This window comes from Equus asinus, chromosome 8 (genome assembly GCF_041296235.1).
Source record: "Equus asinus isolate D_3611 breed Donkey chromosome 8, EquAss-T2T_v2, whole genome shotgun sequence".
Lineage (NCBI taxonomy): Eukaryota > Metazoa > Chordata > Mammalia > Perissodactyla > Equidae > Equus > Equus asinus.
Window position 1 is genome coordinate 74,258,063 of NC_091797.1, and position 26,246 is coordinate 74,284,308.

Consider the following 26,246-nt stretch of genomic DNA (forward strand, 5'->3'; position numbering starts at 1 on the left):
GGACATGCAAGATGATTCAACCCTGAGCGGCAGACAAACAGCCTCGGCTCCAGAGTGCCAGGAAGATTATTCACTATGGAACCTTCCAGCCAATGAAAGCCCCCCCACCTCCACCTCCACGCGAATCCCGTCTACATGAAAGTGCCTAATCTAAGCGGACACTGCACACAGAGAGAAACCTCTGCTTTCAAACGGCCTGTACACCATGGTCAACAGCGACCACTTTCGTTGCTCTTCTAAAAATGAAAAGCCCATGAGGTGGTCCCCCCCCAGGTCTCCACACATGGGCACCAACGTGTCTTTAGTTTATCTCTGGCATCCAGCAATCAAAACATGACAGCAGTGGGGGTCTAATTCCCAGGGTTTAATGAGGGGCGCTTTTGCATTGCATAAAGCTAAATGAAGTGGCTAATGCAATTCTACTGGATCCTCCCGTTTTATATCATTTACTGATAAAGACACTCAGAAAAATAAAAGCTGCCCACTGTGGGGCCAGCAAACAGGCTGGTTTTCCTCCTGGCCTCTGTGCGTCGTGCCCCCATCAATAAAACCCTGGGAGCTGTATTCGCGGCTGCACGAACTAAGACCAGGGCTCCGTCATCTGGCTGTAATTTACCAAAGGGTTCCACAGTCTAGGGCACCAGTCCCAGCCCCTGGGCCTGCCTGTAAGGACCTGCACATCCTGACCTCGATGCTGCAGGGGACAGAGCCCTCTCCAGCCTGTAGCTATCACCTACTCATAATGACAGACAATATCACTGAGAACTAACTACACGCACTTAGCTAAGCATTCGTTTACTTAATCCTCACAGCCAGCTGGTTATAATCCATGTTTTCAGATGGAGAAACCAAGGCACAGAAAGGTTAACCACTTGCACAGAGTCACACAGCTGAGACCCGACCCTGAGCAGTCTGGCTCGAGACCACGGCCCTCAGGGACAGTCACTTTGCTGGCAGTACCCTGTGACTTCTAGAATCCTGGCACACGCAGCTGTCCCCAAACCCTGCTCATCTCTCAAGGTCACCTAGGGTGCCACCTCCTCCAGACCCCACAGAGAAGCAACCACACTCTTCTCTGAACCCCTGGGCACTTCTGTCCCCCTCTCAGCAAGCACAGCTGTGTCTGCTGGGCCTGGCCATGGCCCATCCTCCTTGCAGGTGTATCTCGTACCTCCCATTCGACTGCAACCCCTCGAGGACAGCACGTACCCTCAGCGCCCCCAGAGAGCACCCGCGGGAAACCACTAAGCCACGCACCAGCCGCCTGCCTGGCCGAAAAGGCCTCTGCGATCTCCGCCTCTCCTCCCCACAGCAGACACAGGACCCCCGCTGCGTCTGTCAACCACTTCCCCCTGGACTGGAGGGGCCACCTGCTCACGAGGCCCCTGCCCACGGCCCAGACACGAGGCTAAAGGGAAAAGTTTACATGCAAAGGAAAACACACCTGATCTGGGAACTCTTCCCATGACTGCTTCAACAAAGAGGGAAAGGGTGTGACCCCAGATCTCTGGGAAAAATCCAGCTTTGACCAAACCATACTCCATTTCCTTAATTTCTATTCAACATTAAGATGCTCACAATTCTATTTGGCGCTCAAAGCATGTGATGCATCAGCTTGTAAATATCAGAAAAGCAAAGGAAGATACTATTAGCCAGGGGGACAAAAAGTAGATTCTAAAAGGAAAATGTGCACACATGCATGCATGTGTATATGTGTGTATACATGTGCATACACCTATACGTGTGCAAATACACGCATGCATGTGTGCACACAGTAATTACCATTCAGAACTGCTGTAGCCGATCTGGGGAGCCAGGCCCCACCACTTCGAAGGGATGCCACGCAGGCAGCGTGAGGACACCTGGGACCGCCTCTGTTCTGCACTAACACGCTGGGTGGCCTCAGGTGCCCACCCACAAGACGATGACCATAACTAAAACCTCCTGCACCTCTAAAACGCGACAGCTCCGAGTGGCAGGAGGCATAGCACCGACTGCGCAGTGGGACCCCCCGCCCCCCCGCGCCAAAGCTCCAGCACACGACCTGCTTACCTATTTGGAATCTTTGAGATGTCTATCTTCTCTCTGGAAGTGATGTAAGGAATGACCACCACTTTCTTCAAGTCTGGTAGTCCTGAAGGGAGGGGAGGAGAACACACAAGCTTACAGAATACAGGTACGTAATTGCTGATTATTTTTTTTTAACAAAATGTAACACAATGTAGGGAAGGGACTAGCCGGGGTTCGGGTGTGACTCCTGCGGGGGCTCCGGTCGCTGACCCCGCCCCTGCCAGCCAGCTGGGACCCCGAGGAGCCACACACCTTTAACGACCTGCTGCAGCTTGTCCATGTGGCCATGCTCCTTGCCATTGTACACGACGGCCTCCACAGAGAAGATGAGCTTCGGCTGAATTTGAGAAAAGCGGTCCAGCACGCCCTGGAGTGGGAGGGGCGAGTCGTCACCGGCCATCCCAAGGCAAACCCCTCAGCAGCCCGGACTACCGCATCTCAAGGGAAGGAAAAGCAGCACCATCGGCGCACTAGCCACGTTCCCACGTCCCCGTCACTCGTGGACAAGACAGAAAGCCAAGCAAACGCGACATGCACCCGAGAAACGGCCATCACTTCAAGGAGAGCGTCAAATAAAGAAATACCAAAAGGACTCACAGAGTACACGGAAATAGCAAAACCCAGTTCATAAGATGGGAAAATTACAGAGGCAGGTATTTGCACCAAAAAGACTCCCCACTTCACAGAAAGGCTCCTCCAGCACGTGTGAAGGAGCGTCACCCACCAAGGAGGCAACCACAGCCCCGAGGAGCGGCTCCCCGCTTTGGCTCTCTTGATGCTCCAAGGGGTTGGTCCTGCCAACCTAACGCATGAACCTACAGACGTGTGCACTAGCAAACAAGCCCCATTTCAAAAAGCAGGCTCACACACCCAGGGGCCCGTTTACGCCACACCTGGAACCAGCCGTCACGCCAAGCCTGCCCCTGGCCCTGAAGCAGACGGGCCTCCCCGCGGCTGCTGAGCTCATTCCTGACCATATGTGATCTGATACGTGATCACGACACACTCGACACCACCTGAGTGAGACCCCGTGGGGGACAGGGGACAGCACTCTCAGACAGGTTCTCTCGGTTCCCCTCCCAGCCTCCCGCGTTCATAAAAACGCAGCTGGGAAGGCATCGCCCAGGATGGCTCTTTGGTCCCCTCACCCGTCAGCCCAGGGCAGCGGTTCAAGGTCGCCCTCAGGTCTACTCCAAGGGCACAGCAGTGAAGCTGGGGGTCTCGACTCTGCTGCGCATCAGAGCCACCTGCGGTGAGACTATTAATTCAGCTCTTTGGGTAACTCAGTAACTGGTCTAGAGTGGGCCAGCCATGGTTTTCAGAGCTCCCCAGGGAGGAGGGAGCAGAGCATGCATCTAAGACGGGGGAGCCCCTCAGAGGGGTCCCAGCAGCGACAGCACCACCTGGGGCCCCAGACCTACTGAATCAGAAACTCTGGGGGTGCCCGGAAATCTGTATTTTCACAAGCCCTCCGGGTGATTCTCACACACAATGAAATCCGAGACTCTCCTGGCTAAAGGGTCAAGGACTGAGAACCTATTTTCCACACCATCCAGTCTGTGAGACCAGGGGCTGAATCAGCAGAGAGCCATCGGGAGGAGAAAGCCTTTGCTTCTCCCATCGACCGCGTGCCAATACCGTCCTGGGACCAGCCAGTCAGCGCTCTCTCTGCCTGGAGCCCCGTCTATCAGGGAAAAACAGGGAAACAACGATAAATGTTACCATTTCCAATCAAAGAGCCCAGGAAAAGAAAAGAAGGAAGGAAGGAACCAAAGGCATAAGGAAAAATTAATGGTGGACTTGATCAATAAAACCAAAATCTTTTTTCCAAAAAATCAATAAAATAAACCTCTTGACAAATCTGATCAAGAAAAAGACACTATTTCTGGCTAACACATACAGAGCGCTTATTCTGTCTCAGGCACGGCCCCAAGCACGCTCAACGTTCACTCCCGTGATGCTCAGAGTAGCTGCGACAGAGCAGTGCGACTGGCCCTGTACTGCAGACCAAGACACCGAGGCAAACAGCCCCACGAAATCAGAGATCTCCCTACTGCAGAAACAGATCAAGGAACGAGAAAACACCACGTTCAATTTTGTTAACAAACTTTGAAATCCAGATGGAATGGATGATTTCCCAAGAAAACATAAATTATCAAAACTGATCCAAGAAGTAGTGGAACAGCTAGGAGGAACCAGGGGAGAAGGAACGGTGGAAGGTCCACCTCCTCACTGCGGCACCAGGGTGACCCGAGCTGCAGGCAAGGGCCGCCGACGTCCGCAGACCAGAACGCTCCTCTAGCGCGAACCGCCGCAGAGACGGGGCAAGACAGGGACACACAACAGAACGCGGGATCGCAGACCAGTGTAACTTACCACCCCAACAGGGTAGGGGAACAAATCACAGGACTACCTGAAAGCTCTCAATAAAATGCAACATCCTTTCCTCGCAAAAAGCTGTAATAAGCTGGAAACTTTCTCACTGACAAAAAGTATGTAGCAGAAATGATGGTAAAAGACCAGAACGCCCTGGAGAGACAGGACGCCAGCTCCCGGCCCTGTCCACAGCGTGGGAAATGCGAGGCTGGAAGGAAGCAACCGCCTGCCCGCGCAGACAGTGGGAACAGCCAGCAGAAAATCCATGAGAATCACCAGAAAAACCATCAGGCTAACCCACATTAGGCAGGGTGGCCATGGAGAAACTCAATACACAAAATAAATAGCGTTCTTAAACCCCAGGGTTCTGAGACGGCCTGAGACGCCTTGGTTTAGCTGGGAAGAAAATTTTTGCCAAAAAAAGCCCCAACATGTCCCGAGTGCTTATTAAGTGCCAGGCACCTTTCTGGCTGCAACAGCAGGCACTCACGCTCACGACCAGCCCTGGGAGAGGGCACCATGACCAGCTCCACCTCCTGGATGAGGCTTGGCCAGGCTCAGTGACTGCCCAGGGCTTCGCAGCCAGCCAGTGGCAGAGCGGGAGCTGCAGGCTGGTGCTCCCAACCACAGCACTGCCCCGACTAAGACGAGACCACCCCACAGAACGGGGAACCACAGGGCTGCAGAAGAGGACCGGGTGCCAAGCACCCCGGTGGACGATCGGGGCGGAGAGAGGCGGGTGCACCAGCCCAGCACGTGCCCGCAGAGCACCTCTCCTCAGGGTGTCACAGGGAGGAGGTTCCGCAGCGGGGCGGAGCAGAGAGGCCCCCAGGAGACGGCACCAGAGCAAAGCCGGGGCAGGGAGAGCTGGCCTGGGAAGGGGAAGGCCTGCATGGCAGCCTGAGGCCAGGGGGAGCAGCACGGAGCCAGATTCAGGGAGCCCAGGAAGGCAGCGGAGACTTCCACGTGAAACCCAGCATTCTCCAGGCGGACTATCCCACACGCAAGGTGCAACAAATTCAAGGTGAAAGGACCCAGCCTGCCGGTGACCCGGGGCTCAGATGTCACAAAGGTGACCCTCAGTCACGGTGAGAGCAAAGATGACAAGCGTTTCAGAATCAGAGGTCTGGCCCTGGCACCGTGGAAAGACTCAAAGGTCCCGTGACACGGTTAAGTTTCCAGGCTGGTCAAGACCTCTGGGCATCTGGGCCTTTCTGGTCCTGGAGACAGCTGCTCTGCCGAGAAGTGCTTTCACGTTGCAACAAAACAAACACACCTGCAACCGTGCATCTGCCCTGGATACGGCACCTAGCAAGCAATCAAGCACTGAAGCCATGGCCGGGCCGAGTCATGTGGACAGTACCAGGCAGGAGGGACGGCTGTCCCAGTTACGCACACGCCCACACACACCCACGCACAGGGACCTGAAACGCTTTGTGAGGTGAGGACCACAGGCTGCGGGCCGGGCTCCCAGACGTGTGGAGACCAGAGGCTGGACCCCACAGCATCTCTGAAAAAGCCACCACTCAAAGGTCCACAGTGATACAAAGTGAAAATGGCAAACGGCACAGGACCTGAGGTCTGGGTGAGGCTGGTGGGGTGGGGACCCCTAGAGCCAGGCACTCCTCTCACCTGGCGATGCCCCCCACTCCGAGCCCAAAGGCACTGGGACCCAAGCTGAGGGTGGGAGGAGTGGAGCGGGGGCACACCGTGAGCAGAGAGGCAGGGCAGGGAGCACGCAGGCAAAGGGGCCATGACCGTGGGAAGAAATGCATCCCTGGCATCCTCGGGGACAGACGGTGTCCCCCCGCCTCCCTGAACAGCCGGCCGCAGACAGCACACAGCACAGCAGAGAGGGGCCTGTGCCACCAGCCCGGCCAGGCGAGGAGGGCATGGGGCACCTGTGGGCGGGTGAGTCCCCAACACCTGTAAACTGCATGGCAGTAACCCCACACGCATGTACCACAGTAACAACTCCACACACGTGCGCCACCGTAACAACCCCACACATGTGCGCCACAGTAACAATCCCACACGCATGTGCCACAGTAACAACCCCACACGCGTGTGCCACAGTAACAACCCCACACGCGTGTGCCACAGTAACAACCCCACACGTGTGCGCCACAGTAACAATCCCACACGCATGTGCCACAGTAACAACCTCACACCCGTGTGCCACAGTAACAACCCCACACGCGTGTGCCACGGCACTAGAACTTACTTCAGAGTCCGTAACAACACGGCCCCATTGTAATGAAACCACACAATTAAAAGCAGGATTCGCAGGAGAAGGGCAGTTTCCCCTTTATAATAGGAATTTTCAGGGATTTGCAACAGGAAACATGATTCAAAGTAGGAAAGACATTCTGCTTCATCGCAGATTTCAGACGGGTGCCCTTTTGACAAGAGTGACCACGTGACCAAGCTGGGTGCACCCTGGCCCCTGGTCCCCTCGGGCCCACAGGGAGAAAGAGCCCCGTCCCCTCCTGCATCGAGGGCAAAGCACAGATTCCAAGTGAGAGATGAGAAGCGGCAAGGCGGGCGCAAGGCTGCGGGGCCGGGTGTGAGCAAATCCGAGAACTGCCTGCCGAGGATAAACGTCGAGAGGACCTCCTGTGTCACGAAGTCACAGGACAGGTGACCAGCCAGTCTCCCTGACACTGCCTGCCACCACGACACACGCTCACGTAGCCCACGCACACGGCCGGGCAGGAGGAAGACCAGGAAGGAGGGAGGCTTGTCTGCTTTGAGATTTAAAAAGATTCGGCTCCCTCTGGCTCCCCTCCTCCCGTTATCCTCACGTCACAGGCCGGGGGACGGGGACAGCGTGACATCACTTCCTCCAGGCTTGCTGGCCCGGCCGCACAGCCCCACTGGGAATCCCACCCCCCACACCCCTCCCCACAAGATGCCAGGCGGCAGTGCCCTCCCTGCTGAAACCACACAGGACACCCCCTGTGCGGCTGCACACACAGGGCACTCTCAGGCAGCGGCGCCCCCCCAGCAAGGACCCCAACTCACGTTCACACCGAAGTCCGGGGACGTGGAGCTCCAGATGGCGCCGATGCTCGCTGCAGCCAGCATGGCCTCCACAGCGTGCGCGCTGTTGGGTAAGTAACCTGTGGAAGGGTCACAGGGGCAAAGCCTTGGGTTCAGAGTACCCTGGATGCAGTGGACTCCCAAAAGAGACAGCCGAGAGCCAGGCCAGGCATCGGGGGAGAGGGGGCTGGCTTTGAACTGCCCAAGAAGGGCGGCCAACCTCACCCTTTCCCTCCCCACCCACCCCAGCTCCCTCAACATCTCTGATTTGGATGGCCTGTTGCCTACCATCAGCCTGTCCACTTCCTATGGCCACAGTCACCCCCTCCAACCCATTCTCCGCGCTCTAATCAGTGACCCCTGCAGTCCTGCATGATGCTGCCCCAACCGCTTCTCCCTCTGCTCCGCCTCCCTCTGGGCTCGGCCACAGCAGCTTTCTTTCAGTTCTTCAGTTGTTCTAATCTCCTCCTGCCCCAGGGCCTTTTGCACAATCTGCTCTCCCTGAACACTTTTTCCACACACCAGCCTTCCCTATTCAGTGCAGACTCATCCTTCAGCTCTTAACACAAGTGAAACTTTCTCAGAGAAGCCTTCTCCACGGCCACCCAATGAACCCAGGGCCCCTGGCCAGTTCCCCACAAAGTACCAAACTTTCTCCCTCACAGAACTTACCATAAATGCAAGTGAAGCATCACCTGTGTAATGAGCTATTTACTACCTGGTTCTCACGTGAGGGCAGGGACTCCGCCTGTCTTGTTTTTGATTTACCAAACGCCTTTCACCATGCCCTGCATATCGCTGCCCTCAGATACAGGCCTGCTGGCTGGCTGGCAGATGAATGGATGAATGGACAGATGGACAGATGGATGTTTGGATGGAAGGACGGAAGGATGGAAGTTTAGATGGAGGGAAGGAAGGAGAGGTGGTGGGGATATGGGGAAATGAAGACGATGAGCAGGACAGTCTCGAGCCTGACAGAAGCCTGTGAGGAAGAGGGCAGGGCACAGGCCCTCCGTCCAGCAGGAGGCTGGGCTTTGACGACAACAGAGGTGACACACAGTCCCAGTCACTGTGGTCAAACCAGTGTCCAAGCCGAGACACACGAGGAGGGCAGCTCAGGGGGCACCCGGCTGATTCTGAAGAGTCGAGGGCACCGAAGCCCAACGTTCCCCAGGGACAGCCCAGCCGCGAGGTCCCGCCCGCCCGGCCTCCCTCTCTCCTCCTCTCAGGACACATGCTTCCAAAGGAGTTTGTAAAAAAGGGAAACTGGAGGGAAGAAGAAAACTGGAGGGTAGAAGAAGCTTCTGAATTCCTTTTCTAAGACCCGAAACGGGCACAGATTAAAATGGGCCAAGAGGAATCCAGGGAAAGTGGGGTTTCCACTACAGCAATGCCTGGTCTGATCACTGGCCCCGCACTGGCCGCCACTCATCCCACAGCTGCCCGATACGCCCGCCGTGTGCCAGGCGCTCTGCAGACAGGGAGGCAGCAATGGACAGAAGGCTGAGCCCGGCCCTCCAGTACGAGAGGACAGACAGACGCTCACACAGAGCTTACATCACAGCAGCCAGAGAACGGAGGACAGAGGAGGTGGAGAGAGGGGGCCTGCAGACACTGCTGGGGGTGCAAACTGGTGCAGCCGCTATGGAAAACATGGAGACTGCTCAAAAACTAAGAGTAGAACTACCACACGATCCGGCCGTCCCACTGCTGGGTTAGAACAGGAAAACATGAGCGCGTAAAGACCTACGCGCCCCTATGTCCACTGCAGCACTATTCACAGGAGCCAGGACGAGGAAGCAACCCAAGTGCCCACGAATGGACAAATGGATAAAGAAGATGTGGTGTATACACACCACGGAAGACTACTCAGCCATGAAAAAAGACAAAACTGTGCCATTTGCAACAACATGGATGGACCTTGAGACTATTATGCTGGGCGAAATGAGTCAGATGCAGAAAGTTAAATACCATACGATCCTACTCATATGTGGAAGACAAACAAACACACAGATAAGGGGAACAGATAGGTGGTTACCAGAGGGAAAGGGGGCAGGTGTGGGCAAAAGGGGTAAAGGGCACACGTATAGTGAGGATAGAAACTAGACTAGGTGGAGAGCATGATGCGGCCTACACAGAAGCTGAGACACAGTAATGTACACCTGAAACTTACACAGTGGTATACGCCAATGTGACTTCAGTAAAATAATTTTTTAAAAAATGAGAAAACAAAACTAGTGAGGTGATCAAACAGATTATGGAGAAACCAGGGAGGAGGATGGGAGTGAGGGGTGGGCGAGGAGGAGGGAGCACTGCAGGGAGGAGGAGCAGGCCTGCGAGGGGAGCACCAGCGCACAGGCTCTGGGTGGGCTCAGGCAGCGGGTTCTCAGCAGGAGCCCTGAGGACCCCTGTGGCTCCCAGCTGGGGTCGGGGAGGAAGCAGGGACATCAGTCAGTTGTCTAGTGTCCCAGCCTGAGCCCGGAACCCTCCCCCGGGATCTGGTGTCCCTCCACGGACTTGCATCCTGGGGCTTGCCCTGTGTTGCAGGTGTGAAGGGCTGCTCAGCCGGCCCTCTCCTCACAAGCCCACGGCCTGAGGCAGCCCTGGGACCCCCGTGGCCGGGAGGGACAAGACCTCACAGACACACGCCAACCACTGCTCCCACCATCCCAGCCAGACCTCGCAGCTGCCCCCAGCCCTCAGCAGCAGCACAGCTCAGCACGTCCAAATGCAGCTTGACCCAGGGGCCACCAGCTGACAAACGGACAGACAAACGCGGTCCATCCACGCAATGGAGCGTCACAGGGCCGTAGAAAGGAGGGAACACTGACACACAACTGAACACATTTAAACATCGTGAAAGAAGCCGCCACAAAAGGCCACACATTGCAAGATTCCATTTACAGGAAAGGTCCAGAGCAGACAAATCTATAGTGGGCCTGGGGGCTGGGAGAGGGAAGGATGAGGAGTGATGACTAAAATACTAGTGTTCAGAAGATAGACTAGCCAGCCAGGCCAGCTCTCTCAGCTGCCTCTTTTTTTTTTTTTTTTTTTTTTGCTGAGGAAGACTGGTCCTGCGCTAACATCTGTGCCCACCTTCCTCTATTTTCTATGTGGGACGCCTGCCATAGCATGGCTTGACAAGTGGTGTGCTGGCTGGTGCCCAGGATCTGAACCGGCAAAACCCCATCAGCCGCTCCATTTAAAGACGAAAAAACTCGAGGTCCCGGGAGGTGAAATTCCTTGTCGGAACCCACACACCCAGTCAGTGGCAGCGCCAGACACTGAAATGAGGTCTCCTGACCCGAGGGAGCCTGTGCCCTCAGACACCATAAACAAATTCACACCAGGAAGGACTCAGTGGGAGCGACCTGGCCATGAGAAAGCCTGGGTGGTGACCTGAGAGGCAACGTGGCAGAGAAGCCACCAGCCACGTGCCAGGAAGCCCAGGCTCAGCGGCAGTGGCTTGCAAAAATACCATCAGCTATGCTATGTCATGGCACCGAATAATTACAGTCCATTTGTTTAACAAATTTGTGACCAAGTGCTCTGGCTATGAAATTTCATGCCTTGCTATAAAGTAACACTTTCCACTTAGGATTTTCAGAGGCTAATTCCACGTGTGAATTTTCACTTAACAACTTTATGTATTGAAATTGTCCGTATTGTTTAACTCAACACCCATTTTAAATGAAACCCTTTTCTAATAAAAAAAAGTTAATTGGTTGGTTTTCTTTTACCCTTGGGGCCTCAGTTTCTCACTCAGGAAACTTGAGGGGAGGGCCGGGTGGCCTTCAATGCTCCTCTCGGCTCTAACCCCGGGGTCTGTGACAAGAGGAAATCAGCCAGGAGCCTCTCCATTAACAAAACTCCCTCTGCAGGGGTTTTGGAGTCCGTCTACACCCGTGTCAGCACCAACAACGAAAATCGCTGCCCTGAGAAACTCCCGGGAGAGCGACCGCTGGGGGCGGAGGGACCACGTCCAGAAAGTGCAGCAGGCAGCTCTCCCGGCTCAGATGGGGCAGCGCTTTCCTGAAGCATCTGACCAACGCCCCCGCTAGTGTTTAAGGATCAAGCGTCATAAACAATGCCCGTCTGTAAACACCAGCGCCCCCGGCAGGAGGAAGAGCTCGCCCGCGAGGCCCTGAGCCGGGAGGGGGGCGCACGCGCTCTCCCCCCGGCTGTGCCTCCTTGTCTAGTTTTCGGGCCCCGTGTGCAGCCAAGGTCTCCCGAGGCCCTAAATTACAGGACACGGCTCCACTTACTCAGAAGTCGCCCCACCTTCCAAGCCCCCTCCCCAAACCGCGAGCAGGAGTACTCACCGACGACCCGGTCTCCTTTCCTCACCCCCATTTTCCGCATGGCTGCCGCGTACAAGGCCACCTGCTGCCGCAGCTCTTGGAAAGTCACCTTCACGATGTCCTCTCTGCCCTCCCCTGGAAGAGGAAAAGGACACATCGCACGCGGTTCATCCTGAGAAGAAGGGTTCCGAGTCTCGGACGCGGATGAAAACTCACACCTGTGAAAGGCGGGTTAGAAACGTGCCCAGAATGGCAGACAGATGCGGGGCGCAAACCAGGCCGCAGGCTGACAGCCTTACAGAAGAGGAGGGTGCGAGAGGGAGCTCGCAAACGCCATCCACAGGCTGTTCCACTCTGGGAATGCTTTTATTAAGTGAAGAATCCTTTGATTTGGGTTGCGGTGTTTTCTTAACTTCATTTTGAAATAATTATAGATTCCCAGGAAGTCGCAAAGATGGTACAGAGAGGTCCCAAGTACCCTCAGCCCAGTTTCCACCCCCTCAGTGGCTCCATCTTGCCTAACTCAGGTACAATGTTTTTTGTTTTTTCCAGGAAGATTAGCCCTGAGCAAACATCTGCTGCCAATCCTCCTCTTTTTGCCGAGGAAGACTGGCCCTGAGCTAACATCCGTGCCCATCTTCTTCTACTTTATATGTGGGATGCCCACCACAGCATGGCTTGACAAGCGGTGCCATGTCCGCACTCGGGATCCGAACCAGCGAACCACAGGCCACTGAAGCAGAACGTGCGCACTTAACCACTGCGCCACCGGTCCGGCCCCTCGGGTACAACGTTAAAGCCAGGGAACTGGCCTCAATACAATGTGTGTGTGTGGTTCTCCCTCATTTCACAGCATTTCCTGTCACCACCACAATCAGGAGCCAGGACATCTCCACCACCACGAAGATCTCCCTCCTGCTACTTTTTCTAGTCACTCCCCGGCCGTCACCCCAACCCCGGCACCACTAACACATTCTCCACCTCCATAACCTCACTTCAGGGCTGTCACAGAAATGGAATTCTGCAGCAGGTGGCCCTCTGAGACTGGCTTTTTCCCTCAGTGCAGCGCCCGTAGCTTCATCCAGGCGGGGGCACCATCGATACCTCATCCTTGCATTGCTGAGCGCTGTTCCACCCTTGGTTTGGTTTTATAACACTTTTTTTTTTCAGATTATAAAGGTAATAATGCAAGCTCACCAGAGAAAACTTTGACATTGCAAAAAAACACATACGAGTAAGAAAAGAAAATGATCAACCTCACTAGCTATTGAAGAAATGCACGTTAAAACTAATTTTCACCTAACAGATTGGTAAGATGGGAAAGACAGTGTGGTCGCCAGCCTCCGTGATGCCCCCATGACCCCTGCCCCTGGCATTCACGTTCTCGTGTGGATCCCCCCACAGTGAAGGGGCCTGACCAGGGAAGCAACAGGATACTGTGGAAATGACAGGGACTTCCGACCCTTGGTCACAAAAGACACTGCAGCTTCCACCTGGCTCACTGGGGGAACCAGAGGCCACGTGTGAGGACACTCAAGCACCCGTGAAAAGGCCCACTTGGTGAGACCCTGGGGCTCCCTGCCAACAGCCACAGGAGTGCGCCATCTTAGATGTGGACCCGCCAGACCCAGTCAAGCCTTCAGATGACTTTAGCTTCCACCAGCATCCTCTCTGCAGCTTCATGAGAGACGCCCAAGCCACAGCCGCCCAGCTAAGTGGCTTCCGTGTGTGTGACCCACAGAAACGGTGAGACGGTGAGTGTTCATGGCTGCAAGCCCCGGCTCTGTAACTGGTTACACGGTGACAGAGAACTAAGACCCCCCCGGTACAAAGGTGGGGAAAAAGTATTTGAACACACTTGCCAGAGGAGAGGTATCAATCCTCTGACCATGACCTGTGATGCAGATATTTCATTCCTGATTGCTAACTGCTTTTCAATTTCACAACAGGAAGTATCTCTTTTCCAAAGGGAATAAACATCCTGACTTCCCTCTGGCGTACAGCTGGCTTTTCCGACTTGCTGAAAGGCGTACGTGCTGCCCACGGTTCTTCTCTCACCCCGCTGGGTAGGTAGCCTTTTAATGACCTCTGCCATGTTCTCACCCAGCGAATTTTCTAACCTATAAAAATACCCAGTAACCTGAAACCCACTGTTCAAAGACAAAATGTGCTACACAGGCGGGTGTGCGAACAATTTAAACACCGAGGGCGCTAACGCCTACTGGGTTTGCCCCACTCACGGGAGCGTGGAGGCAACCGGGCACACCTTGGCGGGCACCACGTGACCTCACCCGGGATCCTGGGTAGGATGATGAGCTGCTGAGAATCCTGAGTGAGCACAGAGCAGAGCTCCAGGAGCCCCACACGCGCCTGGCGAGGAAGGGACAAATCAGAAAAACACACAGAAGACAATTATTTTAAAACAATTTAAATAATTTTGTTTTAATTTAAAACAATTATTTTAAAGTCCCTAAGCCAATAATCAGTCAATCGAGGCCCCTGCTGAAGACAGATATTCAATCTGTAAACTAGATGTGGTCCCTGGTTTGAGGGCACTATTCCCACTGCAAATACGAGGATGGGGGAGCTCACTGAAAGAAGGGCTCCAACATTTGAGAGGGAGGGCATGGCGGGGGCGGGGAGGAGAGGGGACAAGGAGGGAGAAGACGAAACGGACACAGCAGACCCGGCATTACAACCACACCTCCCACCCCATGCCCGAGACAGCGCTGGGCGAAGGGAAAACGGGGCTGCGTCCAGCCAGTGCACGTCTACGAGCGAGAGAGAGGCCGCAGGGCCAGTTCAGTGCCAGCCCGGCCACCCGCAGGACCGGCTGTTTGCCACCGTTGCTGTCAGTGCCCGAGAGTCGACTGCGACTCCTGGTGACCCCGTGCGCAGCAGAGCAGAGCCCTGCCCGGTCGTTCTGCGCCATCCCCTCCCCTTCCAGCGCCGCACCAGACAGTGCTCCGCTGCTGCTCACAGGGTGTCCACGGCCAATTTTACCAGTGGTTTTACCACTAGCAATCAGGAATATTACTGGTTTTTCCGTTTGTTTTCTTTTGCTTTTTAAAGACGACTCAGTTGACCGTTCCCACTTTCCAGCAGGAAAAACCGGAACCTCTCCTGCAGTGCGTACGACACCACGCACAAGCACACACCTTCAAAGGGACCAGGAAACGAGACAAACAGCAGACCAGCATGCGAGCTCTTCAGGGAACAGAGATGCCAAGCGGGCTGGGGTCCGGAGAGGTTTCCAAAGGCGTCACAGCACCTGGGGCAGGACAGCCCTTTAAGAGTCTGTTACGGATAAACAAAACGCGGGCTATCCACGCAGCGGAGGACCACTCAGCCATAGAAAGGAAGGGAGCATGGCACCTGCTACACTGTGGACGCGCCTTGACAACAGCACAGACACAAAGGCCACAGAGTGTAGGATCCACTGATAAGAAGTGTCCAGAGCAGGCAAATCCACAGAGACGGAAAGCAGACTGGGGTGGGCAGGGGCTGGGGCGGGGATGGGGAGTGACTGCTGACGGGTATGGGGTTTCCTTTTGGGGTGACAGAGATGTTCTGGAACTAGATAGAAATGGTGGTTGCACAACCTTGTGAATATGCTAAAAATGACCGAATTGCACTCTTTAAAAGGGTGGATTTTACGTTCATGAATTGTATCCCAATCGAAGAAAGGGAGGTCTCCTCACCCTGTTGGTTCTCCCCTCCAGAGACTTCCTGCCCGTCTCCACACGGTCCCGCCCGTGACCAGCGTCCCCCTGGGGTGTGCCTCACTGTCCACGACACATCACTGGGACACTGGCGTAAGCCCCGTCCTGCTACACTGACAGAATTTAAAGAAACCCTGGAGCAACGTGCTCAGTCACCTCTTTGCATAAGGCCAGGACTCACTCTAATGGCGGTGCTTGAAGTGCGGTGCAGCCTGAGGACACCCCCACGAGCCCCAGAACCTCATGTCGGAGCCATCCCTGCCACGGGCCAGAGAAACGGTCTTTGGGGACCCAGAGATGGAGCCCAGCGACCTCCTAAGTTCGACGCTCTGCTTTCCCAGGATGCGCTGTCTTCCCATTCTCCACGCAGCAGCCAGGGCGGCCGCGGGATGACACGGCTCCCTCCATTAACATCCTCTGAGGACAGCCACTGCCTCGCACACAGTCCCAAACTCCCGGCACAGCGCTCGAGGCCGCACATGGCCCGGGCCCCCCCAGCCTGGCCTCCTGCCCTTCTCCCAGCCATGGGGCCTCACTGTCCCCACATAGCCAGGCTCGCTCGGCTCAGGGCCCTCCGTCTGGCTGCTCCCTCCGCCTGGAATGGCCTCCCCCACCTCTGCAGGACTCCCTCCTCTTACTCAAGTTCTGCCTACATCTCGCCTCCTGCAACGGGCCTCCCCAGCAGCCCGTCTAGACGAGCTCGCAGCCCGCCCGGTCCTCTCCCTCCCATTACGGTGCTTCAGCTGTTCTTCTGAGTGCTTGGAGCCATCTGGAACTTTACAGCATGTGTTTTCCTATTTATTGTTTCCCCACTAGGTCAGCCCCAAGAGAGCAGGGCCCTCGTCCGTCCTGATCAAGGCTGTGCTCCCAGCACCTCATGCCACAGGAGGCCGTGGACACAGAGCTGAGGAACAAGGGATCGATGGAGGGGTGTGGAAACGCCTCCGAAAGGAGCAGGGAGAACGCGGTACTGGCGTCACCTCCCGAGGCCACTGGTCCACTCAGCCTAAACCAGGTCAGGGCTGAGAGCCGAGGAAGACAGCAAAACAATACTCAACAGGCAAACACAACACAAGGACGAGGCTCTGTCTTCCTCCCCAGCACGCACGTCAGAAGCAACTGTGGGCTTTAAAAACACACACAAGCCTGGGTCCCACCCCCAGGAGGCAAGCTCTCACACGGGAACTGACAGCCATGATTTTAAAAGCTGCACAGGGATTTCAGCATATAACCTCGGCTGAGAACTATGCACATGTGCTCTGTGCCAAGGACTGCTGTAAGACAGATAAATAGATATCTGTTCCTTGAATCCCTACAATAATCCTGAGGTAGATACTATCATCCTCTCCAGTTTGAAGAGGCAGAAACAGACCCAGAGAGGTTAAGTAACTTGCCCAAGGTCACACAGCTACTGAGTATGGAACAGGGACTCAAACTCTCAAATCCTCTCTCAGACCTCATTTACTCCTGGTTCAGGCACCACGTGGACAAGCACAATTATCTCACGTCCCACACCACTTCTACGAAAAACAGCAACTGTGGTGAAGACCAGGGCTGCTGGAGCCGAGGACACTGGCACTGCAAGGAGAGAGCAGGCAGCCGGGCAGGGGAACACTATAGAAACTGGGCACAGGACGGCAGAGAGCACAGCAACCTGGGTCCTTTTTTAAAGGAGGGGGAAAACCATCCGACACAGCTCTACAGCCCACGAGAGCATCTGACTCCGCAGCGTCCACACGCTGGAAGCCTGAGTCGGGCACCCAAGCCCGCTTCCGCGCAGCATAACGGAGCCTGCTGTGTCTCACAGGGGCCCACACAGCTCTACCCTCACGGAAGCAGCACCGGCACCAGGAAAATTCACCTACGTGCAACACCTCAAAACCTCTCAATGCCGGATAAATCCAATGTTACTTTTTACAAAAACCTAATTTAATTAGGGGGCTCAGCCACAGCATCTCCCTGTTAAGAAAACTCCTAGTGTGTTTAAACTATTTTATACCAGCTCCTCTGGAGCCTGCTGAGGACGTAAGCTGGAATATTCTTTAAACTTTCTTTTAAAAGGAGAAGCCCACGGGAGGGGAGTCCAGCTGTGATTCCAGCATGAGCTTTCCCAGGGACTCCGGGCCAGTTACTCCACATCTGTCTCGATTTCTCCATAAAACGTGATCACGCGACTGTCCCCTCCCCCCACCAGTGGTAACACAAAGTCAACAGACACCTTCATGACATTGGAAAGGCAGCAAGAGCAGCTGTTATGGAACCGTGTGGAGCTTCCTTAGAAACTTAAAGAACCAGCAGAGGATCCAGCGATCCCACTTCCAGGTGTTTATCCAAAATAGTTCAAAGCAGGACACTGAACAGATATCTGCACACCACGTTCATCACAGCATCATTCACAACAGCCAAGAGGTGGAAGCAACCCCAGTGTCCAGTGGTGGATGAGCAGATCAACAGAATGTGGTCTCTCCATGCGATGGAATATTACGCAGCCTTAAAAAAGAAGGAAAGCCTGTCACCTGCTACAACATGGATGAACCCTGAGGACATTATGCTGGGTGGAAGAGGCCAGTCACAAGAAGACAAACACTGTGTGATTCCACGCATATGAAGCATCTGAAGTGGTCACAGTTACACAAACAGAAGGTAGAAGGTGGTTACCAAGGGCTGGGGGAGAAGGGGAATCAGCATCTAGTGGACACAGGGCTTAGTGTTGCGAGATGAGAAAGTTCTCGAGACCTGTTGCACAACAATGTGAACATACCTAACACTACAGACCTGCACACTTAAAAATGGTTAAGATGGTAAATTTAATGTTATGTGTTTTTTACCACAATTTAAAAAAGAAAGATGCCAAGATATTGTTTGAAAATCACCGAGTGCAGTTTCTGAATGCTTCGGAGCCTCCCCAAGCCGGTGGCCTGCGTGTAAGTGGCCTCTGGATACTGAGAGAGGAAAACCAAGTAGTCATCAGGACTCACTTGCAACGTAAAGGGCGACTCTGTCGTTCTCTCTGTGCCGCAGAAGGTTCTCCGCATAGTTCAGACGGCTGCCCTTGAACCACTCGGGCACATCCGCAATGCCTTTCGATGTGTCCACCACCTGCAGAGAACGACAGCACACCAGGACACACACAGGAGATCGAGGTCGTGAATGAAGGACAGCGACTCCGCTCCCAGGAAGCCAGCTAACTCACCGGCTCAGAGCATCTTTAATCGTTTCATAGACTCAGTCTGAACTGGCCTAAAGGCTTGAAACTAAAAATGGAAACGAACGCCCTGTGGTCAACAACACGGTACTGGGTACTGGGAAGCTGCTGAGAGTGGATCTTAAGCATTTGCACCACGAGAAAAAGAGTTAACTACGTGCGTGATGCATGTGATAATTCCCCAGTGTACACACATCAAATCACTAGCTTGTACACTTGAAATATATACAATCATATCTGTCAGTTATTCCACAGTAAAGTTAAAAAAAAGAAACCAATCCTAAAGGGAAACACCATCCCTGCTAGTTTACTCTTTTTACTCTTTCAACAAATCTTGATCAAGCACCTACTTATGAGAGATGCTGGCGACAGAAAGTGAATAAGACAGATGTGGTGCCTGCCCACTGGCCAGGCTCTGCCCGGACACGCAGAAACCAGGAGCCCAAGCTACAGGGCCCACCAGCGCACACAACAACCTTCCGGGAGTGTGACCCCTCACCTCCTTCCTCAGGGTGGGGACCTTGGTTTTCTTCTTCAAGTGCCTACAGACGAACCTTTCAGAATGGTTCACTCCATAATCAAGCCAAAAACACAGTAAATTACACTCTGAATAACAGGACTCTCTTTCCCCAGATATTGACTGGTTGATAGCATAAGGAGCTGAAAAAAATCTCTAAAATGCCAGGTTAAAAAAAAAATGAAACTACTGATAGTTTAAAAAATAGCAATGTGAGTATATGTAACATCGCTGACGTGCGCACCTTAAAATGGTTAAGATGGTAAATTTCATGCTATGAGTGTCCTACCGTGATTTAAAAAATATAAAACAGTGCCCTACTATCTAGGGTCACTCAAGGTCCCCGCACGGGGCCTAGGGTCCACACCCATCAGAGGGCCCAGAGATTGCAGAGTCTTCATGGGGTTCACGACCCCAACACAATTTTCTGCCAACTCTCTAGGGCAATGGCTTTTTCCCACTGATGTGAGGTTTTAAAAGATATGATTCCGTATTCCCCAAAATTAAGAATTCCTTTTGAAACAGAACCACAAAAAGACAACGCCTAAGCATCTCTACTTACCTCGTCATACATGCGCGAGAAGACAATTCCACTGAATTTCCAGAACTCTGCCCAGAAGTCCGAATATGACTCGACTGACCAATGGTACAAGTCATCATAATTTTCTAAAAATAAAATAAAACAGCACACAGCTCAGATAAAACTTAGAAGGAAAGTCTTGGCAGTTCAGTAATAAAAGGGACACACCAAAGGAAGCATGGGCGTATCTGAGCGGTTCAGAGGCATCCACTGAGCAATGGTCTTGGCAGTGGGGCGGGGAATCTGAATTCCCACTGAAGCAGACACAGCGCTGCTCGGCCCCAAAACGACAAGAGCAGTGAGGCAGCGACTCCACATCTCCACCGGCACGCCGAAGAACACGGACTCTGGAGCCACATGGCCTCGGTTCAAATCCTGGCTTGGCCATTTATTAGCTGTGTGACCTCAGGCAAGCTACTTAAGCGTGCTGTGTCTCAGTCTCCCCAGCTGTAAAATGAAGCTGACTGACCACACCCCCTCCATGGGGCTCTTGTGAGGATTTAAATGGGCATGTGAATAAAACGCTTAGAACAGGGCCTCGGGCATAATCAGAACCACAGTAAGAGTTTGCTATTATTATACCATATAAGCTCAGGGAACCTACATTCAACACATTTGTAAACCCAGAAGTTCAAAACTAGAAGCTTGTTGGGGCCGGCCCGGTGGCGCAGCGGTTAAGTGTGCACGTCCCACTTCTCGGTGGCCCAGGGTTCATTGGTTCGGATCCCGGGTGCAGACATGGCACCGCTTGGCAAGCCATGCTGTGGTGGGCGTCCCACGTATAAAGTAGAGGAAGATGAGCATGGATGTTAGCCCAGGGCCAGTCTTCCTCAGCAAAAAGAGGAGGATTGGCGGCAGATGTTAGCTAATCTTCCTCAAAAAAAAAAAACTAGAAGCTTGTTGATGACCTCCTATGCCAGTACAATGTTGTGAGGGGTTTTCTGGATTCTTTACTTCAATTTTTGAGTAAGCAATACATTCACATGGTTCAAAATCACAGAAGTGTACAAGGTTATACAGTAAAACCTCTCCCTCTCTTACCCCCACAACCATCTAACTTTTCTTGCCCAGAAGTAACCCAGGTAAAGAGATTTATTTGTGTCTTTCCAGAGATTTTTCTGTGTGAGTAGATACATCCCTCTTTCTCCCACTTTCACACTAACGAAAGCGTGCTCTTCAAGCAGGTTCAAATCCTGGGAGCTCGGGAAAGGCCTGGCCCCTCTTTGGACCTTTTTAATCCCGATGTATTGTCAGTAGGCTATACATTCATAGGCTGGTACTCCAGAGATATGAGTACAGCAGGAGGATGACCAACAGGGTGTCAGGCACAGAACACCATGGCACAATTCAACGGCTGAGCTCGATTCTCTCCCTGTGCTCGCTGTTCCCAGCCCTGAGGGGTACGGAGACGAAGAGACACCACCATCTCTGCCCTGGAGCAGTGTCTTCTCGCTGGGGCGTCCGATAGTTGTCCTCAGCATGCTGGACCCCGCATCCACAAGAGGAGAGTGATCGCCGGGAGCCAGGCAGCAAGGTGGGCCGCAGGCAGAGGGGCTGGCCCCCGCAGCAAGGGCAGGGTTAGGACGCGGGAGAAAGCCAAGAGCCCAGGAGAGGAGAGCTGGAGCGAGCGGGTCTGGGGCAGGGATGCAGAAGGATCAACCAGAAGAAGCGAGAGAGTCGGCCCAGAGGTCGCACAGCCTTGATCAGGAGACACCCGGGGGCTTAAGGGGTCCGGGCTCGAGAGAGAGAACGTGCTTCACAGCAATGAAGCGGGCACCTCCTCCAAGCCCCACAGCCCCACCCCATCTACTCAAGCCGGGGGCCAGAGACCAGGTCAAGCATGCAGGGAAAACAGCCAGGGACACTGCGTCTGGAAAGCTGGGACCAGCACTGACTCTAGAGATAGTGCTTGAGGACCTCAGGCAAGCCACTTTGCCTCCCTGGGACTCAGTTTCCCTTGTGTGTCACCTGGAAACTGCTGGCTGGAGAAGGCCCCGGATCCTCCCATGTAAGTGGAGACCTCCAGGGCCAGGCTGGACGACCCACGTCAGAACCTCAGCTCCGCCACGCTGCAGACGGTGCCCTTGGGTGAGCTGCCTCACCTCTCAGCCTCAGCACCGTCTTCCGTCAAACATGGAACGACAGAGACTCCTTTAAGACGCTGTGGCGCGGATCCACAGAGCACGTGCTAAGGGAGCACAGGCTCCGAGCTCCTGGCCGGCCAGAGCCTGCCTCTCTGACCGGGAAATCTAGACAAGGAGGTGGTCTTCTCTGGGCCCCGGTCTCTCTCCACAAAAGAAGATACGGTCCTTATCACAGGGTCACTGCGTGGACTGAACGAGCCAGACCACTCAGACCACGAGGAACAGGGCTTGGCCGAGGGAAGGCACCGAATGTGTGCGCCTCTATCCTCACTGTTCATCACAGCGCAGGAGCGTGACCCACGCTGGCCACCTGACAGCGCAGGATGACTGACGTCGAGACAGGCGTGTAGAGGACAGGACGGCATCAGTAAGCAGAGATGCCGTGTTCTCAGTCAAGAAGGAGGGCAGGGCCGGCCCCGGGGCCGAGGGGTTGAGTTCGTGCGCTCCACTTCTGCAGCCCAGGGGTTTCATTGGTTCGGATCCTGGGCACAGACCTAGTACCGCTCATCAAGCCACGTTGAGGCAGCGTCCCACACAGCACAACCAGAGGGACCCACAACTAGAATGTACGACTATGTACTGGGGGGCTTTGGGGAGAAGAAGGAAAAGAAGAGAAGATTGGCTACAGATGTTAGATGAGGTGCCAATCTTTAAAAAAAAAAAGGAGGGCAGTGCCAGGCCCGGCGGTCCTCTGGGAGAGGGGCCTCCGACGGGCCGGGGGAAACGGCACTGGAGCAGACCCCGCAGCTCCCCTCTCTCCCACAGTCTGTTTTCTCCTTTAACCACCCTGGTCCTCCCAAACTGCAGAGAGTTCCAGCACCAAAAACTTGCCCCAGCCGGTACGAGAGAGGCACCAGGCTTGCAACCCTGCCCTCCACAAAGGCCTCAAAAGCCCCTCACGAAGCCCGTGACCAACAGCATCCTCGAGGGAGGACGCCGTAACCAGCTGCCGATCCGGGGAGCGAGTGGTCACAACAGCACGAGGGCCCAAGGACGTGGAGAAATGGGTGGCTTTGCACGGACGCCTTCCCACAGCCGACAGCTCAGCCAAGTCAGCGAACACGCTTCTCCAGACGAGCAGGGGCCCCTTCAGGCTTCTGCTCGCACACCCCTCGCCTCTGCTCACAGGCTGCAATCCGGAAAACGAGACAAGCGACGACAGGCACGTTTGGTTCTGTCCGCAGGAGGTTTATAGAGAAACTGAACTAGCTGCCAACATCTTAAAAGCACAATTTTCAAATGAAATTCGAGATTTCTGGCTTCTCCCAAGGAAAGAGAATATCTGGCTGTGGGAGCCAGCCAAGGATTCTCACCTCCCGGTGCTGTCCCCTCCCCACACTGAGCAGGGCTATCTGTGCAACCAACACAAAGCGATGGGAGTGACCGAGCGCGACCTGCAAGGCTCGGTCATGAGAGCCTGCCGCCTCGCCCTGCTCTCTTGGACTACTTGCTCTGAGAGAAGCCAGTGGCCACGTCGCGAGGGGTGCTGCCTGGCACGGAACAGAGGCTTCCTGTCCACACCCAGCACTGACTCATGGCCACGTGCGCAAGTCACCTGGGAAGTGGCTGCTCCAGCCCCCGTCAAGCCATCCGATGATGGCAACCCCGGCGGGCCAGAGCCAGAGCCAGAGCCAGCAGGCTGAGCCCCTCCCAGGGGCCTGACCACAGCGACTCAGAGATAGAGACTCTTTATCGTTGTGTGAAGTCGCTGAGTCTCGGGGTAACTTGTAATGCAGCAACAGATAACTAACACACTGTGACACCACATGGGGACAATCAGCTAGAGCTGCTAACAGCTGCCCACCTGGCCCTTCACCCACACGAGAAGGAACAACACAGAAGTAAAGAGCGTTGATTCTGGAAAGGGACTATTGCTCCAGCACTCAGAGCGGTGAGACCTCAACCAAGACTCTGAGCCTCCGTTTTCTCAGCGGGACAACGGGTCAAGAGCAGCACCCGCTGGCCGGTCACTGAGGATTTAGTTAATACCCGTAAAGTGCCCGAATGGGGCCTGGCACGTAGAGAGAACTCAGGAAATAGCAACTCTCACAAACACCTCTGTCGCCTGCCTGGTCCCTGCAGGTGTCTGAGCTGGCAGCCTGCTTCCCGCGTCACCCCTCCTTCCTCTCTACCTGGGGGAACTATGATCGGCCGCCACCTTCCAATCTCAGCTCAGACTCCACCGGCCCTTTTAAACTGCTTTCTCCGATGGACCCACACAGCGCAGCATGGTGTGCTGCCCTCACGGCGGCCACTCAGCACGGACTCGCCCGGAGCGCTGCTCCCTCCCGCACCTACGTTCCAGCTGTCAGAACTGAGACCAAGCCCTCTGTTTGCAGCAAACTCCATTCCAGCTGCTGGCATCCAGAGGGGACCTGCAGCTGGTGGCATAGAGAGAGACACTTGGCGCAGTCCTCCCAAAGAGCATGGCCTGAAGCTGGTGCCACTCCCCTAATGACAGGGGCTGCTGCCTACAGCAGGTCCCGGGCCCACGGAAGACACCTCGTACCACAAGTGCGGATGCTGGGCTGCAGCTGCAGGCTGCTCCGAGGAGGCCCACATCCACAGGGCCCCCGAGGCCTATGTGTGGGTGTGGGGAGTCCTCAGGTGACCCTGCTAGAAGCAGTGACAAGAACCAACCAACCCATGGCTCTGAGAGTGGCAAGAGGACACGTAACTCCACCAAGGCCTGCCCTTCCTGAACCACAGGGACAGAAACTTCATGCCCGTGGATGTTGGTCTGGCTCGTGGAGAGGCGCCAGGCTGAGGAACACCCCCCATCTGTCCACCCTCAGGGCTGGGCAGGCTGAGGGGGCCTGGGAGGATGTGGTCCTGGCTCTCTCTGTACATCCAGTCAACAGCATTGCTCCAGACGGTGTACCAGCTACACACAAGCCACTGTTGGGGGCACAGAGCATCAAGTCCAAGGGCACTGTCTTTAGCAATAAGAACGCCCACAAATAAATGCAAAGGCAAGGTGGGATGAAAATCCAAGTTACAAGCCCCTGGAGAGGGGAGGAGCGGAAAAAACCATCAAGGAGAACAATCAAAGAGAAGGGAGTGTGTGAGTTGGACCTCAAAGGCCCCAACCTCCAGGGCCGGGCCTGTGGAAAGGAGAGGAGCAGGGGGGTGCAGCGCAAGAGGAGGAAAAGGCAAGACCTGAGCTCTAAGCAGCCCCCCAACCAAGAGAGGAACCCTGCTCAGCTCAGCCGGCCGCTGTCACGTGGGCACACAGACCCAGCATCACAGGCCTTCGGGTTTTCAAAAGATGTTGGCAATCTTGCTTTTCCTATGCAGTCTTGCAGTATGTGAGCCGCTGAACCACGTCTGCAGGTCCAATCTGGCCTATAGGCCACCAGCCCACAAGCCCTGAAGGATGGAGAGGAGGCCAGCAGGCAGCCGGGAACTACTGGTGCTCGCTGCTGTTTACTCAGCAACGCCCACGGGCCAGGCGTGGGTGACCACTGGGCCTGATCACCCTCTGTCCCCCTCACACCCCTCATGATGCAAGTCCTCTCATTATGATAGAATGAGCCTCTCAATGATACAAGCCCATTCTCCAGATGTAGAAACTGAGGCTTGTGGAGCCCCAGCGACTTCCTCCTGCTTAAACAGCTAGGAAGTGATAGACCCAGTTCAAAATCCAGATTACAGGGCTGCCCTCATGTGAAATCATTTTGTAAAGTGTCAGAGCTGGACAAGCACCATTACTGCTAGCAGAGCAAAGAGAGATGGAATCACAGCAAAGTAACCCAAAAGAATGTCCTACTCCTGGCTTTTCCTGGGGATCAAGTCTGTTCTCTCCCAATCCAACACACGTTAATTGACCGACTACTACCCAACAGGCCCCGAGAGGAATAAGACCGCACCTGTCTCCAAGGTGCCCACTCTCGAGTGAGCAGGAGGCAGGGAGAAGGCTGGAGCCGGGGAGCCACAACGCCGCCAGGCTGTGGAGGGCCTGGAAGCTGCCAGGTGGACTGTTGGCAATGCAACGGTCAACAAGGAGCCATTGTGAGGCAAGGAGTGACAAAGTCACACCTGTTCTTCAAGACTCCTCTGGTGAAGCAAGCAGGATGCACTGACCGGGCGAGGGAGGAAAAGCAGGGAGGAGGACACTGACCGGTTCAGGGAAGAGGAGAGAGGGCCCCAGGAGAAGCGCTGCGCTGGGCGGGAAGAGGGAGACAGAGCAGGCGGTGCTGCCAAGGCAGGCGTCCCTGCAAGCCAGGGGACTGGGTCTCCATTTCTGTGAGGCTGACTGAGGACAGTGATGCCACCAACAGAAACACAGG

General features: G+C 54.8%; 1 protein-coding gene across 4 annotated transcripts in view; it reads right to left on the reverse strand.

Moving 5' to 3' along the window:
* Nucleotides 1-26,246, reverse strand: part of AACS (acetoacetyl-CoA synthetase) — a 60,077-nt gene that overhangs the window by 32,715 nt on the left and 1,116 nt on the right. For all 4 annotated transcript variants that reach the window (XM_044776050.2, XM_044776049.2, XM_070515852.1 and 1 more), the window contains exons 2-7: nucleotides 19,796-19,899; nucleotides 18,490-18,610; nucleotides 11,811-11,924; nucleotides 7,471-7,568; nucleotides 2,323-2,437; nucleotides 2,053-2,134 (exon numbers count right to left, since the gene is read on the reverse strand). In XM_044776050.2, the coding sequence (XP_044631985.2) occupies nucleotides 2,053-2,134; nucleotides 2,323-2,437; nucleotides 7,471-7,568; nucleotides 11,811-11,924; nucleotides 18,490-18,610; nucleotides 19,796-19,899 (634 nt within the window). The remainder of the gene's footprint in view (nucleotides 1-2,052; nucleotides 2,135-2,322; nucleotides 2,438-7,470; nucleotides 7,569-11,810; nucleotides 11,925-18,489; nucleotides 18,611-19,795; nucleotides 19,900-26,246) is intronic.